This window comes from Haliotis rubra, unplaced genomic scaffold (assembly GCF_003918875.1).
Source record: "Haliotis rubra isolate DU_JTF1 unplaced genomic scaffold, ASM391887v1 Scf55, whole genome shotgun sequence".
Lineage (NCBI taxonomy): Eukaryota > Metazoa > Mollusca > Gastropoda > Lepetellida > Haliotidae > Haliotis > Haliotis rubra.
Window position 1 is genome coordinate 2,221,671 of NW_025767246.1, and position 18,056 is coordinate 2,239,726.

The 18,056-nt window shown below is 42.1% G+C and overlaps 1 protein-coding gene across 1 annotated transcript in view; it reads right to left on the reverse strand.

Annotated features, from left to right (window-relative positions):
• Positions 1–1,281: 1,281 nt before the first annotated feature.
• LOC124253730 (trissin receptor-like) overlaps positions 1,282–18,056 on the reverse strand; it is a 122,618-nt gene continuing 105,843 nt past the window's right edge. The window contains exons 6-7 of the mRNA XM_046687550.1: positions 15,633–15,774; positions 1,282–1,981 (exon numbers count right to left, since the gene is read on the reverse strand). Coding sequence (XP_046543506.1) covers positions 1,553–1,981; positions 15,633–15,774 — 571 coding nt within the window. The 3' untranslated portion in view covers positions 1,282–1,552. The remainder of the gene's footprint in view (positions 1,982–15,632; positions 15,775–18,056) is intronic.

Here is an 18,056-nt window from a genome sequence, read left to right on the forward strand (position 1 = left end):
TACTCATCTGGTACCCATATGTTACCGTCTCTTACCAATCTTGTACTCTTCTGTTACTCATCTGATACCGATCTGTTACCCATCTAGAACCCATCTGGTACCTATATGGTACCCTTCTCTTACTCATCTGGTACCATTCTGATTCTCGTCCATCTGTGCATATGGCAATGTTATACAAAAACACCCACCTAGATTATTAATGCTCGTCTCACAAACGCAGCCTTACATCAACCTTGAATCTCAATCTCCCATCTTCGTGTATCTGGGGGATCTCATTGTATTACGATTAACACCCTATAGGTTCGTTTTGGATTCGACACGTCCACACCCATAGCACTAAAAACAGGAATTAAGTCTCTCGCTCAAAAGCTTGAAATCAAGAAATTAAATATATCACTTTTTGAACAGATTCCGCGTAGATCTTCATTCCAAACCATGGCTTCGTGTGAACGATCTCTCGATATACTTATGATATATGCATAAGCATATGAACTGCCGAAGCCAAGAAAGTATACACACTTTTTGATGGTGTCTAAAAATGTAACACACAATAAACTGTTCTTCGTTGGTTGTGTATTTGATACGGGTGTCGTACTTCTGTTTTGGACTTCTAAGCCTGTGCCGTTTTTTAAACGTTTGTAATGTTTTTGGTTAAGTCCATTTTTCAAATGTTTTTTCACCTGCATTTTATATTCAAGGGCATGGAAAGTCTTAATTTATGATACAGACGACCTACTGTATTTTAGAAACGCGGTCGAGTAATGGCGATGTCGCCGCAGGCTTCGATTCGGCCCAGACTCAAAACGAAGATGCAGTGATGAATCGGTTCAGGGTATATATCATTGTGTAATGGAGAGAGGATACGCTGGTAATAAAGAATGTTGCGGTCTTGGAACTTGTGTCTGTTTCACAACTGACATTACATGAGTTCCTCCAAGACATCATCTGTAGGCGATGTACATCAAGTCTTGGCGTCAGTGAGACCATGCCGGTGGTGTACATGACGTCAAGGCATCAGCAGTGTGGAGACGGTTGGTGTAGCACATTACGCCACAATAATAATGACAACAAAAAGAAACAACACAGTCAAGGCATTTAACCCAATGAAAATATGACATACCCGTATCAAACCTATCCAAGCGGATCCGTTTTACACAGCCAATGAACAATCCACATTTCGTTAAAAATAAGTAAATAAAAGATGATACTTGATACAAAATTTAAATGAATAACTAACTAAAAGAATAAATAAATAAATAAATAAATAAATAAATAAATAAATAAATAAATAAATAAATAAATAAATAAATAAATAAATAAATAAATAAATATTGTCTGTAGAGTTATCAAGTATGTGAACACGAGTCCTATCTCGTCAGTCTCGTTCGCAAATCAGTGGAAAAGGTGATATAATTTCTCCAAACTGTGAATCTGTCAATAATGATTTCATCATCATCATAATCACCATCATCATCATCCTCATCACGATCGTCATCATAATCACCATCTGTTAATATTGTTTTCCTTTACCCTCACTAACACGTATCCAGTTCTACTCTGTCAGTTTCTCCAACTCAATATATTCCGATGACGTCACAGCACGAGGAGCCATGTTAACGGAGACGCCACTGCTGACGTTGTCGTTTGGATAGACAACACGGCCATTCGTCTGCATCACCGACGTCCGAGTGCTGTTGAAGGATCTGCTGAAACGGTAGGCACGGACAAAAGCTTTTCCCTTCACGCATGCGCACAACGCGTATTTGAAGGTTTGTCTGAAGTTCTTTGACATGAAAGCGTAGACGACGGGGTTGACGCAGCTGTTGATGTAGGCCATCAACCAGAACGCCATCCGCATGTACTTCAGCCAACCGATGTGATGATGTCCAAGGACGCCGAACGCAGTCAGCACGTTGTTCAGCATAATGGGGCCCCAGCAGAAGGCGAACAACAACACGACCACCATCAGCATGACAACGACCTGCAACAGCAACGACGGACAATTACATAATCTTACACATAAAAGGTATTTTAGCTTAATATTGTTTAATATTTAATATTTAATATTGAACGCTGCTTCAACACAGCCTTCATTCATGGCGTGCCGTTGCTAAGGAAACAAAACGGAAGTGCGCAAAAATGAATGCGCAATCAAAGTAAAAATGGCGGATAGGTATCCGGTATTCTGTAATCTTGCCAAGGTATTTACCTATGGTTATTCATTATGGGGGTCCCAACTTTGAAAAAAAGGATCCCAACTCTCAAGCTTCTGAGTGTCGGCCTAGTGGGTGAAATGTCAACATTACCATCAGAACTCAACCAGAAGTGACGTAAGACTGCGCATGTTCAGAGTGTGTTAGTAAAAAAATACTTAAGGGTTTCCAACAAATGCCAACTCTAGAAGGGCATGAAGTGTCACAGCAGTTGATTTGTAACAAGCGCTGCCCAAATAAGTTTAATTTTTTTTAATTTTCTTAACACCTCACTCCAAAAAGTCATATAACAATATGGCGGCGGTCTAAAGATATTTCAGATGGGACTAGAAAATACAGTGATAAACATAATGATCAATCTACACAACTGGGATTCGAGTTGCTGAAGATCATTTCAAACCTTGATTTACCTCTGTGAACATTAAATCCAAATGCTAATTTAGCTGTGGAATGTCACGTATATATCTAGAATCTACTTAGTTTCTTGTACGTATGACAGTGATCCCAAATGTTAAACCGCAATGTTCTGTACTTTGACCGGTTGCCATCCTGTCAGCCATGGTACTTCGCAATAGAACACGCACATTAGCCTGCACCTGTTTACATACATGCATAAAGACATTTATTTATACCACAACCTATCGATTTCATGATGTCACTTAATAACTTTCTTCAGAGACAGCTTCCAATTTGTAATATACTCGTGTTTCATTCATTATTAACGCTGCCTGCGTCCACAACCTAAACGCGTAACGCTTTGTTAGAAGCAGTAAGTAGTACCACATCATTCAGCGATACACCGTTCAAGACATACCACGCCATGTCACCTTATCTGGGAATAAAAGGGATGCAGGTCTCAGAAGTTTACCATTTTCAAGGAATCAACAAGAACAGGCATGGTCTGACAAACGAGGAACAATAATTAGGATTCGAACCACGATCAAACATAGCTTCCTGGAGTGCCCAAGGGACGCAACTCTGCACGTCGAATTCTGATTTGCTGAAATTTCTACCACAGGGATCTTTAAGATATTAAGCAGGGCCGGATACAGCTTTTTGAGAAAGGGGTGGGGTGTGTGTGTGTGTGTGTGTGTGCACTCTATTGAGAAAGGAGGGGTGCACACTTCATTTTCACGAGAGTTTCAATGGTCATTTAATAAACTTTCAGGACAAAATAGGGAGTGCGCACCCCTGCACACACACACACGCACGCACGCACGCACGCACGCACGCACGCACGCACGCACACACACACACACACACACACACACACACACACACACACCCTCTCTGGATCCGCCTGTGTTAAGTAACATGCATCCCACATATTTTTTCGTCATTTTTAAAATTTTAATTCCAGATTAGCTTCCGGCAAATCCCCGTTGTTAATCTGGAACAGATCGGTTGTAAAACATCTGTCTAGCACTGGCATGATTTAAATGTATTTATCTAATAATTGATTTCAATATGTTTTGCGTTTATGGGTATAAACGTCCGTGTGCATACTGTGCAAATATGATTAACATGTTCATGGCAACGATAATAAATTCACAGACTGTTTATTTAATCATTAACACGGAACTTATACGACTTCGATACGATATCGGCGACATCATTCATCAAATTATTACAACAATATCATTCTATTACCAGCGAATCAGGAAACCTTAGACAGACAGTGGCGCATATCAAATTTTCGGTTAATGGAACCCAGATGTGAAGATATGCACATCCCATAGAATCACCTGCAATTGATTCTCTTGACATTTTTGTAGAGCGATTGTTCCATGTCATCTAAAGTACAGTTGCATTAAGTTTCTTGGATAGAGTTTGATTAAGTGAGTATCGTTTTATGCCGCATTTAGTTAAAAACACATGCAATTACTAACTGAAAAAGTAGGTGTATGTGAGTCGCCGCCTTTAGCACATCCTCGATAATCTCCATGGTACACGTTCCGATAAATCTCCACTACACCCTGGATGCATCTACGGCTCGGCCCGATAATTTTATTACCTCCCTTTGCTGGCTCCGCATTCTCACAGTAACCAATCAGATAAGCCGCCGTTACAACCGAGCTTGCCAGTGTCAACAAAGATAGCGGTCGCAGCCGTAAAAGTTTGTTCGCAGTGCGACTCAGGTTTGGGGGGACAACATACAGACAAATAGACAGGGTCTGAAACCTTAAAAATACATGCGCAAGAACTCCTCCTACCTCTTTCAGAGTACATCTGCCAATATATTATTGTGTTGCCAAGTTTAATCGGTTAGATAATTTAGAAAGCGAAAGAGAGTTGTGATTGGTACGCTCAACCTCCCCGCGTAGACACCTGATTGCATAAAAAAATAAACAAGGGAGGTAATAAAATTATCGAGCCGAGCCGTAGATGCATCCAGGGTATAGTGGAGATTTATCGTATATCCATGGAGATTATCGAGGATGCCTTTAGCAATACATACATACATACATACATACAAACACACACACACACACACACACACACACACACACACACACACACACACACACACACACACACACACACACACACACACACATACACACACATACATACATACACACATACACACACACACACACACACACACACACACACACACACACACACACACACACATGTGTATAGCGCCGATATCCAGCTCAGCTGCTCAAAGGTGCTTTGTTTTTTCCCTCGATCACTGGATGTCAATCTCACCGGCACGCGTATTATCAATCTCAACTCCCCGGGGATCATACAACTCTTGCAGCCACTAGGCGCACCGAGTTAGTGTTGCTTTCCCATCCTTACGAGGTACCCATTCACAGCTGGGTGGACTGGGACACATAGTCACAGTACTTTGTCCAAGTTTACTGCACGTTGCTGTACCCGCAACTAGGTGTGGCCGCCATCTGGTCATATACCAACGGATTCGTGGGCTCTTTTAAGTCCACAGGGTTGTGCACTGCACACTATAGTGTAGCAATATCGTAGTGAGCGACACGAGAAATGAGCCTCACACTTTGTACTCCTGTGTCGGATTCGAACACGGAATCCTTGGCAAGACGAATCAACGCTTTAACCTTCAGGGCGGCCACACGGAAGGAATCCGTGTTGAAACTTGTTCCACTTCTTCCATAAGTATACGTGACTATTAGATTACACGACACAATCTGCCACCAGGGGTAACACTTACTACTTATTGCCCGAGATCAAATTGTAGACGATGAACTGTGTGAATTGCTTATCATGTAGGAACTACATGCGGAGGGATAATGCGATATCCGGTTCATTGTCAAGCAATATCACTACTCCATAGCTGCCTAAACAAACGTAACAGGCAGACAGCACTGGTGCACTTACCAATATAATGACGCCATGTTGATACAGAAACCGACAATGAATCAATGGGTTCTCAATCATTCTGTTTAAGTAAACTTGGAGACTGCAGATCATTTTCATTTGCACCACTCTATTTGTATCAGTGTCAATTCTTCTTGTATGTTTTGTCCATGTTTGCCCGCAGGTATAATATGAGCATTCTACAATAATGTGCGTGACGCCAACGCTGTTGGGGATCCTACTGTGGAGGTAGAGGACCAAGTATAAAATGGTTGATCCCGGAGGCGCTAAGTCTCCTTTTCTCACTTTCACATCTGCCCACCCTGAATTTGTTTTCCAATGTAAAATGATAAAATATTTCTGATCTCAGTATTTCTTGTGATATTGAAAAATATATTGATTGATATGATAACAAATATTTGCTCTCGTGCACACTCACAAAAACAACAACAACAACAGCCATACAAAACTAAAATAAAAACAGGTGAGCTTGATCGTTCTTCATAATATAAACTACAACAAAACATGTTTTCGAAGGCAAACGACTCGATCTACATCATAAATTAATTTAAGGACAACTGCAATTGATAGAAATTTGAAATTTAAATTTAAATTTTCATTAAAAAAAAAAAAATTCATTTTTTTTTCGCGGGCCCGGTCTTTTGCTGGATGGGATAGGAGATGGGCATTATTACCAGCTTGGGCTTTACAGCGGCACGCACAACATAGAAGATGAAAATGAAGATGAAAGCCCTTCATCACCTATAATGTAAGCTAGTTGTGTATAACGATAATCCTGTTAATCTCATGCGTGCGTGCGCGCGTGCGCGCGTGCGCGTGTATACATACATACATACATACATACATACAATACATGCATCCATCCATCCATCCATCCATCCATCCATCCATACAATACATACATACATACATACATACATACATACATACATACATACATACATACATACATACATACATACATACATACATACATACATACATACATACACACACACACATACATATAATATTATCTACTCAGTATCTCAGTAATCGCCTAACAAAGGGGCTAGAACGAAAAATATAGCTCTGAAAATGGAATACAAGAAGTTTAAAATAATGTCACATAATTACACAAGAAGTCGTTATCCAAAATACAACCCAGAGTCATGTTTACACCCAACTTCTAAACATTAAAAAGACTCTAACTTGAAACGATAATCCGAATACATAAAAGCCCCTATGTTCCCTAATCAGTGAGAAACTGATATCCATGTTAACATTGAATGTATAGCCTTGTTATTCAACATCGTGGTCTCCACTGATATCTCGGCCAACACTATATAACAATCTATCAGCATTATGTAGCCGCAAGAATGTTTTACTTTGATAAAGAGAAACCAAGAGGCGCACACTGAGACGTGTGGAAAGAAAGCCAGCATCTGTATTCAACAGGTTCTCTGCTTGCTACACTGAACCTGACCTGAACGCCTGTTGCGATCAGTATACGGAGCCAAGTCAACATTGCCACGTGGAGGCAATCAACGGGTTCTTTTCGATGAGCTCAACACGAGAAGAACCTTTTTGTGGATCATTATCTTACAAGACTGGGGAAACACATTTTATTTGCTCTGTTGACGGCAAAATAAATAAATCTGACAGGTTCTTGATAGCTTGTGAGCAGTATGTCCGCAATCTGTCGACGTCATGTCATTACGTCTTACGTCGAAGCTAGTGTGTTTGGATGCCATTGGACTGTATTGTAACAGGTGATAAACGTATTGCTAGAAATCTCATGAAACATTACACATGAACTAAATGCCTCGTAACCAACTCCTGACTGACTGACTGAGTGAGTTTAGTTTTACGCCGCTTTTAGCAATATTCCAGCAATATCACGGCGGGGGACACCAGAAATGGGCTTAACACATTGTGCCCATGTGGGGAATCGAACCCGGGTCTTCGGCGTGACGAGCCAACGCTTTAACCACTAGGCTACCCCACCGCCCCAACCAACTCCTGAAACTACACTCTATCTCGGTCGATGTCTGATGACCATAACAGTCGCTTTCTTATTTATTACCAGGGGCGGTGGGGTAGCCTGTTGGTTACAGCGTTACCTCGTCACGCTGAAGACCAGGGTTCGATTCTGACATGGGCACAGCGTAGGCGGATCTAGAAGGGGGTGCCGCTTTTGTCCTGAAAGTTTATTACGTTACCATTGAAACTCTTGGGAAAACGGGTGAAAATGAACTGTGATGCCCATTTCAGGTGTTCCCAGGGGTGATAATGCGGGAATATTGGTCGAAGCGGCGTAAAACTAAACTCACTCACTCACTATATATTACCGCATGTTACCGTAGACGCATGTTAAGTGTTACACTAAGCAAAATATTTACCCTATATTACCTGTACTATTACCTGCCAAATAACTATATGCACCCTAAATTACCTATAACTGTTACCTGTATCTTACCTGTACGTTTGTTTCTCTAAGGAATTTGTATGTAACCACATCCCCACCTGCAGGGCCAAAGAGTCCGTCCTCAGTTGCCCCAACCCAATCTCCACCCCCAGCTTATATAAACACACCCGTCAACATTCCAAGAAGCCGACGTTAAACATCCAATTTCGTCGTCGTTCCAATCATATCGGGGCGGTGGGGTAGCCTAATGGTAAAAGCGTTGGCTCGTCACGCCGAAGACCCGGGTTCGAATCCCCACATGGGTACAATGTGTGAAGCCCATTTCTGGTGTCCTCCGCCGTGATGTTGCTGGAATATTGCTAAAAGCGACGTAAAACCAAACTCAGTCAGTCAGTCCAATCATATCGTATTGCCAAAGGCTTGAACAACATCACCAGATAATCAGCTGTCGAATGTTCTTTAAGCACCTGTGAAGTTTAAATGCCATATGGGTTGAACAGCTAATTCCTGTTCTTAACATAAGCATTGGCTGATGAGGATAAGGTCTTTCAAAGATGCTTATTATATTATTGAAAACCTTTAAAACAGCTGAACTGCAGAGACCAAGAGCACGACGCGTCTTGTTTTGTACTGTCGGAAGTTTCAGTAATCGGTAAAACTGCTTTAAGCTCTGAAATTTTGCCGCCGGTGTATATTGTGTCTGGAATTAGTGACAGGTGCGAAGCATTTGGGTATATTATCAGTGTTAATGGTCCTATTAGGACGGGAAAAGATACAGACAAGTGTCTACCGTCAGAGCTCGTGAACTTCTCAGACAAGTATCCTTAGTGAGATTATTCGGATTAAGCGGTAGTGTTCCTCAGGGGATCGTGCCTGACAATTCTGTGCATATGATAGGAAGTATGATCGATAATCGATCGTTTATACTGTTTGTAACTAAATGTGTGAGTGACTGAGTGAGTTTAGTTTTACGCCGCACTCAGCAATATTCCAGCTATATGGTGGCGGTCTGTAAATAATCGAGTCTGGACCAGACAATCCAGTGAGCCTTGAAAGTCCGTTTGAGAACTCGTCGTGTGTTTGTTGTTTAACGCCTCGCCCATCATATAACAACTATTTTGCGTCGGTCTGTAAATAATTGAGTCTGGACCAGACAATCCAGGATCAACAGCATGAACATCGATGTACGCGGCAACTGGGTCCGATGACATGTGTCAAACAAGTCAGCGAGCCTGACCACCCGATCCCGTCAGTCGCCTCTTACGACAAGCATGGGTGGCTGAAGATCAATTTTAACCCGGGTCTTCACGGGTAGAATATCTTGTAGAATATCGTCAGTAATTCTCCGAGGAATGTCACGCTTAATCTTATATCCCCCCAATGTGTGAAGCCCATTTCTGGTGTCCCCCGCCGTAATATTGCTGGAATATTGCTAACAGTGGCGTAAAACCGAACTCACCAACTCACTCAGTTGATCTTATATTCTCAGCATTACTGGAATCTCAATACACTATCACTTCTGTCATGTTCGACCATGCTACTGACTAACAGAAGAAGTTGCATGTATTGTGGAAAACCGCTAATCAGAACCCCTGTTATCCAGAAACCTCGCATACCGGACGATATTTAATAACGTCTTTCTGTGCAGTTCCTGCACTGAATGTCACTCAAGTTAGGCAGCAAAACCAAAAACGGAATAAATTCTATCTCAAATACTTCCCCCCTTAATTTACCATTAATGTAACACGAGGGTCATAATATTGCAATAAACAGATTTGCCTAAGCAAATGAGATAAGACGTCACAGATAGGGACGTCCGTCATCGGTCGGCGTGACATAGTGCCGCCTTGTTTACAATTCGGTCATGGGTAGGGGGGATTAAAATATTTCGAATACTTAAATGGTTGTCGCTGGTTGCAGCAAACGCGCTTGGCGAAGTCTTCAACCCCTGTCCATATTTTCCGGAATTTTGTTGAATATCGGGTCAATCGTAAAGCTGCTTCGTTTGTTTGTTGTTTAACGTCGGAATTTTCCACTAAATGACGGCGGTCTGTACATAAACGAGTCTGGACCAGACAAAATCCAGTGATCAACATCATAAGCAGCGACCTACGCGATGACAAGCATGAGTTGCTGAAGATCAGTTCTAGCCCTCATCTTCAATGGTCCTTAAAGTTTCTATACAATCGTACTTACGAAATATTTAATGGATTCCTTACATCAAACAAAGATCATCATAATTAGGTTTTTAGTTGTATACATCAATTGTAATTATCATTCAAAAATATACTTTAAAAGAGATTTAGAAATAATATATTTTCACATTAACACGAATGTCTGAAGAGTAAATCTTGAATTTTATTTGTATTCGACTCTCTAAATAATTTTTAAACCCATTACCTTATATATACTATTCCCACTTTGCTAAGGATCAAATCATAGATTCAACAGAAAACTATGATGTGGGGTCCATGATTTGCAAAATGGTTGATTGGTGCCATGAAAACCATTTTTATGGTTACTCATGTATCAAGTGCATTATAATGTTAGATTCAACTGACTGTTTGCCAAAAGAGGGATTACCATATTATTATTTATCCAGTTTTAAATGGATATAATTTCAAATTATAAATGTACGTTTGAGTAAAGTTGTGAATTTGTGTGATCCTTATCAAAATGTGAGTAGTATATGTACAGCGTCAACACGTTTGCATTTCGCTGCAACAAAAACACTTTTGAAACAAAATATCATAAACGTTTAAAAATTATAAAAAGATATTCGATTCTTTTCATAGCAAAGGATAATTATTGATTGTCATGTTTCTTAACGATACATGCTTTTTTTCTTTTTATCCGAGTTGACCAGCTTTCAACTACTTTATTCTTTGCACCTCTTTGCGCCTGTTTTAATTTGTTACAACGGCGTCTTAAGTGAAAAATATTCTACGATTTCACGCTTGTATAAGGAACTATAGCTGTACATTAATGATTAAAAACTAGTATTTCCTGTCTTCATAATGAAATATACTAGGTTTTATCGTGTCAGGATTTAAATTTATGACTTCGAAAAAATGACCTTGACATCATCATGCAGAAAGGTACACTAACAACGTTGTCTACACTTAAGATAAGATGTCACTGATAACGTCATCCTTCAACGCTGGGAGTATGTAGGGTGTCATCTGTATACACGCAGGCCTTGGGCGGAGCAGATTAAATCACCCCTTCCGAGTGAATGTTGGCCTTTATGCATCAGTGTTCGAAGGGAAAAATATTTTAAAAAATTGAAAAGATATTTGATTCTGTTCATATATGCTTTCCTCGGCCTACCATCTAAATGGTGTTCAGTTGGAGTTGGAGGTGAATGAGTTTTATTTTACACCGCATCGATATAGCAATGCCACGGCGCACACCAATAATGGTTTCATTCTTTGTATCCGTACTGGGAATCGAACCAGGACCTCCCGTGTGAGAAAAAGACACACTGTTACCACTGTCTCTCGATGGAGAACTGTCTATCGAGGGCATTTGCTATTTAAATATTGCGATAATTAAAAGTCTAATGAGATATTGTTGAAATACTGACTGACTGACTGAATTTGGTTTTACGCCGCTTTTAGCAATATTCCAGCAACATCACGGCGGGGAACACCAGAAATGGGCTTCACACATTGTGCCCATGTCGGGATTCGAACCCGGGTCTTCTGCGTGACGAGCCAACGCTTTAACCACTAGGCTACCTCACCGCCCCTATTGTAATAAAGAACCCTGACGTCGAAAGTCGAAAGTCGTGACTCGGCGTGACTGATTGAGTGACTTAGGTCTTACGCCGCTTTTAGCAATATTCCAGCAATATCACGGCGGGGGACACCGAAAAATGGGCTTCACACATTGTACACATGTGGGAAATCGTCTTCGACGTGACGAGCGAACGCTTTAACCACTAGGCTATCCCCCCACCCTTCGCTACTACAAAGGGTTTTGGGTTGGGATTGGTCCCAAGCAGTCTATACTCATTGTGGATTGGGTGGTCAGGATGGGTGATTTAATGGCACGCCATGATAACGTTTCAATAGAGCTTAGTTATATACTTAGTGTCGTATTGTAAGTTGTTTTCACAAATGGATACTGGTAAACAGGACACTGAACACCAGCGTTCGAAATACCTCCCTGCCCGACCGCCCGGAACGGGTTATTTTCAACACGGACTGCCAGATCCACAAATTCACCTGCCCGACGGTCGGGTTAAAATTTAGACATGTATATGAGGATATTTTGTGGGCAGGTAAGTTTTGGTCAGGGCTGGCAGGTTTTACATCTGAAATTTTTGGGAGTTTCCTACCCTGCTTCGTCGTTATTATCTTTAGGTTTTGAGAGCCATTATTGATGTTCAGAATTGCTGACAGCACTGGTCAACCACTGAATTTATTGACACGGTTGAAAAGAAACTATGAAGAGATGCCATAAGAACGGAAGACCTGTCACAACACGTGACCTACATACGTCGACTGCGTTAAACATCTACCTTCCAGTTAGGACATACAGAAATACCCATGATGAATATGAACTGGGCGATACCGAAAATTTCGTTTTGAGATTAGGCAGCACTTTGATTCACGATGAAACCCTGAACGTTTCCATGCGTGTAACCGATGCAGATCCCTATTTCCACCTGTATCGTGATTTCCGTGTTTTTTTTTTCAGGTGAACAATTGACTTGCCTTTGCATGTGTTTGTGACAGGCGCAATCGGTATTTCTCGAACATCTGGTTTCATCACTAATCATTATCATAGACATGTGCTCATGATATGCTCGGACTGACCCTCATCTCCGGCGTGAAACTAAACTCACTCACTCAAGTTTATGGATTTACCCCGCCTCTCAATGGAGAATGAAGGGCCACTTGTTGAGGACCTCTGCGTGATCAACGAAGTATCGGCCACAACGATTTACTGACACCACAATCACTTCATGTTCGCGGTAAATGAACCTAATGAAGAGACTTCTACCCCAACTGAGGTTGGCACCTAATGGCCATGAAGCCTAGTGTCAAACACAGTCATTAACTTCCGGTTAATGTCACGTGGGCATTGCATTTCTTCCCGAATGTCTGCATGGCTGGTGAATTTAGGAGATCGTTACAAGGAATCGAAGTTGTAGTCTGATTATAGCCACAGGCGTGAAATGCGAGGTTCCCTCGACTCGATATAATCAATGTCTAAAGAAACAAATGCCATGTCAGAAAAAGTTAGTATTTTTTAAAGAGTGGCTGTAACAGCGAACTGCCAAAACCTGTGTAAAAAAACAGATCGTCTTGTTTTCTATGGCATCACTTGTGCGATGAAATGAACAAGGCATTTATGTTTAATTTTTATGGCAAAATCAGTTCCATTATCAATCATTAGACACCGTTTGCTGAAGGAATGAAAGTGAATACAATCGATACCAGGATCAGCTTACTGTGAGTAAATGTTGCAACCAGACGTAGCGATAAGAAAGTTTTCTCATCAACCAAAGCCTAAATTATTTTTATTTAGATATTGAAACACTTTCTTCAAATAAATCCACGCCATTCCTATCCCACCCCATCTTAGCATACATTTGTGGGTTTCTAAATAACATCACGTTGGCTTGTAAGAGATTTCTCTTCACTTGTCAATAAAACTAGTGGTCGATATGGTGAGCATCAATCATACCATGTGGTAAGATGCTACACAGTCGGTTTATCAACATTCAAGTTCAACACCTTCGCGGTGTAGAAGACAGGACGATTCCCAGAGAACGCAAGGTCGGGGTTCGATCCCAAACCGCGTCATATGAAAATACATTATATGATGGTACTTGTTATTTCTCTGCAACGCGCTCATCATGAAGTGGATAAGCCAAGGCGGTATCACTGGTCTCCCTTTTTTTCTAGTGTAGGTGGGTAAATCAGTGGAAGGGAATCTATATTTCCGAGGATGTAATCCCTCTTCGCACAATTACTTGTTTTCACTTTGGCAATCCAAAGAGAAATAATTCATATGTACAAAGAAACAGGATGAAAAGAAGGGGAGTACAGTTGGTGCAGATGAGGATGCTCACGTCTTCCCTTTAACTTCTTGCCCCCAAATTTAATTTGTTTATTGCTGATATCAGTGAGTCCAGCTTTTAACACATTTTTGTCAGTAAACTTCAGATGGCATTTACTTTCAATTTTCACATATTTTCACGAATCTGGGGATAGTTATGTAATTTATCGACGGTTACCATTTTCTTGGCCTTACGTTTCTCATGTGGGATCAATACTGGTGTACGAGTAAAAGTATTGTATTGACTGAATTGAACTTCTTTTCTGAGATTGCAAAAAATCAAGGAAATCCGTTTTGAGAATTCAAGAGGTATTGATTCCGCTTGTCTTCGTGAAGATGAAGGATTGGTTTGGTTTGGTTTCTATAGCTTCATAAAATCAGTGGAAAGCGAGATACATGCAGGTTGAAGCAAAAGGACGTCTGACTCCTAAATATTCACCCTAATTCTTAATACAATTAAGGTTGGTTAGTTTTTTAACACCGCAGTATTCCAGCTATATGGTGGCGGTCTGTAAACAGTCTGGACCAGACTATCCAGTGATCAACAGCATGAGCATCCATAAAGTGAATGCAGTTCTTCCTTGTTTGCAATAAGGGTTATGGATAACCTCTGAGGCAAGGAGTTGGGGGTACATTTGCAGGATCCAGCAGGATATCTCATTGTACTTGCTTTTTTTTAAAGCATTAAAAAGAGGAATGGGCACAACTTCACTTTTTATAGTCAAGTCAAAAGTTGATAGTACATATGCCTGGTCTTGACAGAATACCTCTTATCATAATGGCCCCAATTGTGGCATCACGTGACGTATATAAAGTTCTTCAAGCCATTGACGTCGTTATGCTCACATATAATGGTTACTTTATTTGAGGCCTTTTCATGATTTATAGCCAGGTTTACAGAATGTTTCATATTCAAAACAGAAGAGAATGTTACGTATTCTGAACATAACGTTTAATACGTATTCAGATTAGAACAGAATGTTATGCATACTGTGTTCTGAACATAAAATAAGGTTTAATACGTAATCTTATTAGAAAAGAATGTTTCATATTCTGAATAGAACAGAATATTACGTATTCTGAACATAACGTTTAATACGTATTCAGATTAGAACAGAATTGTATGCATATTGTGTTACATAACATAAGGTTTAATACGTATTCTGATGAGAACAGAATGTTTCATATTCTGAACAGAATGTTACCTATTCTGAACAGAACAGAATAGTACATATGTATTCTGAACAGAACATAACGTTTAATAGGCATTCTGATTAGAACAGAATGTTATATATTCTGATTAGAACAGAATGTTACGTATAATTCAAGTATAACATTGATCTCTATTGGCATGTAAAAGTGTGGACGGTTTGTCTTTCAGCGGCGAGGAGGTAGTACAGAGGTTAAAACCTTCGCTTGTCCGGGGTTCGATTCCCAAACTGGTGCAATGTGTGAAGCCCTTTTCTGGTACACGACCGTGGTATTCCTGGAATATCGCTAAGCTCAGCGTTACCGACTTACTTAGTTTTTTTCAAAGGAAATGAAGTTGAGTTGACACAGAGCAACGCCGGAAATCCTACCTGTTTTCTGACCACATTGTCATCCGAGAATGTCTTCTTTGGTTTTCTTTGAATGCCGTGGCTGGTGAGAGGCGTGCTGGCGTCGTGGTTTTCCCATCGGACGTCATGGCTCCGGTAGTGACATGGCGCTGTCGAGATCACCCTAGAAGTGGAATGACGTGTTAGGAATTACAGCAGGGTCGTTTGTTCCGTTGGAGAAAATGTTTACACAGGTCCCTTATCTTTCATTCAAGATTCTCAAGTTTCCATCATCTTGCAGACCTCCGTACAGACGCTAAGTCATCTTCAGATGTCCACACATACGCCAACTCACCTCTCTGATCTTATACTGGCCATCATGCCGGCCACCTTCCGCCAACCTCCATACAGACATCCACTCTGCTTCCAGACCACCATACAGACACCCACTCAGCTTCCAGGCCTCCATACAGACACCCACTCAACTTCTTGACCTCCATACAGACATCCACTCTGCTTCCAGGCCTCCATACAGACACCCACTCAACTTCCAGACCTCCATACAGACACTCACTCAACTTCCAGACCTCCATACAGACATTCACTCAACTTCTTGACCTCCATACAGACACCCACTCAGCTTCCAGGCCTCCATACAGACACCCACTCAACTTCTTGACCTCCATACAGACATCCACTCTGCTTCCAGGCCTCCATACAGACACCCACTCAACTTCCAGACCTCCATACAGACACCCACTCAACTTCCAGACCTCCATACAGACATTCACTCAACTTCTTGACCTCCATACAGACACCCACTCAGCTTCCAGGCCTCCATACAGACACCCACTCAACTTCCAGACCTCCATACAGACACCCACTCAGCTTCCAGACCTCCATACAGACACCCACTCTGCTTCCAGACCTCCATACAGACACCCACTCAGCATCCAGGCCTCCATACAGACACCCACTCTGCTTCAACACCTCCATACAGACACCCACTTAACTTTCAGACCTCCATACAGACATCCACTCAACTTCCAGACCTCCATACAGACACCCACTCTGCTTCCAGACCTCCATACAGACACCCACTCAACTTCCAGACCTCCATACAGACACCCACTCAGCTTCCAGGCCTCCATACAGACACCCACTCTGCTTCCAGACCTCCATACATACATCCACTCAGCTTCCAGGCCTCCATACAGACACCCACTCAGCTTCCAGGCCTCCACACAGACATCCACTCTGCTTCAACACCTCCATACAGACACCCACTCTGCTTCAACACCTCCATACAGACACCCACTCAACTTCCTAACCTCCATACAGACATCCACTCAGCTTCCAGGCCTCCATACAGACACCCACTCTGCTTCCAGGCCTCCATACAGACACCCACTCAACTTCCAGACCTCCATACAGACATCCACTCAACTTCCAGACCTCCATACAGACACCCACTCAGCTTCCAGACCTCCATACAGACACCCACTCAGCTTCCAGGCCTCCATACAGACACCCACTCTGCTTCCAGACCTCCATACAGACACCCACTCAGCTTCCAGGCCTCCATACAGACACCCACTCAACTTCCAGACCTCCATACAGACATCCACTCAGCTTCCAGGCCTCCATACAGACACCCACTCAACTTCCAGGCCTCCATACAGACATCCACTCTGCTTCCTAACCTCCATACAAACACCCACTCTGCTTCCTAACCTCCATACAGACACCCACTCAGCTTCCTAACCTCCATACAGACACCCACTCTGCTTCCAGACCTCCATACAGACATCCACTCAGCTTCCAGGCCTCCATACAGACATCCACTCTGCTTCAACACCTCCATACAGACACCCACTCTGCTTCAACATCTCCATACAGACACCCACTCAGATTCCAGACCTCCATACAGACATCCACTCAACTTCCAGGCATCCATACAGACATCCATTCTGCTTCCAGACCTCCATACAGACATCCACTCTGCTTCAACACCTCCATACAGACACCCACACTGCTTCAACACCTCCATACAGACACCCACTCAGCCTTCAGACCTCCATACAGACATCCGCTCAGCTTCCAGACCTCCATACAGACACCCACTCTGCATCAACACCTCCATACAGACATCCACTCAGCCTCCAGGCCTCCATACAGACACCCACTCTGCTTCAACACCTCCATACAGACATCCACTCAGCTTCCAGACCTCCATACAGACACCCACTCTGCTTCAACACCTCCATACAGACACCCACTCAACTTCCAGACCTCCATACAGACATCCACTCAACTTCCAGACCTCCATACAGACACCCACTCTGCTTCCAGACCTCCATACAGACATCCACTCTGCTTCCAGGCCTCCATACAGACACCCACTCAGCTTCCAGACCTCCATACAGACACCCACTCAGCTTCCAGGCCTCCATACAGACACCCACT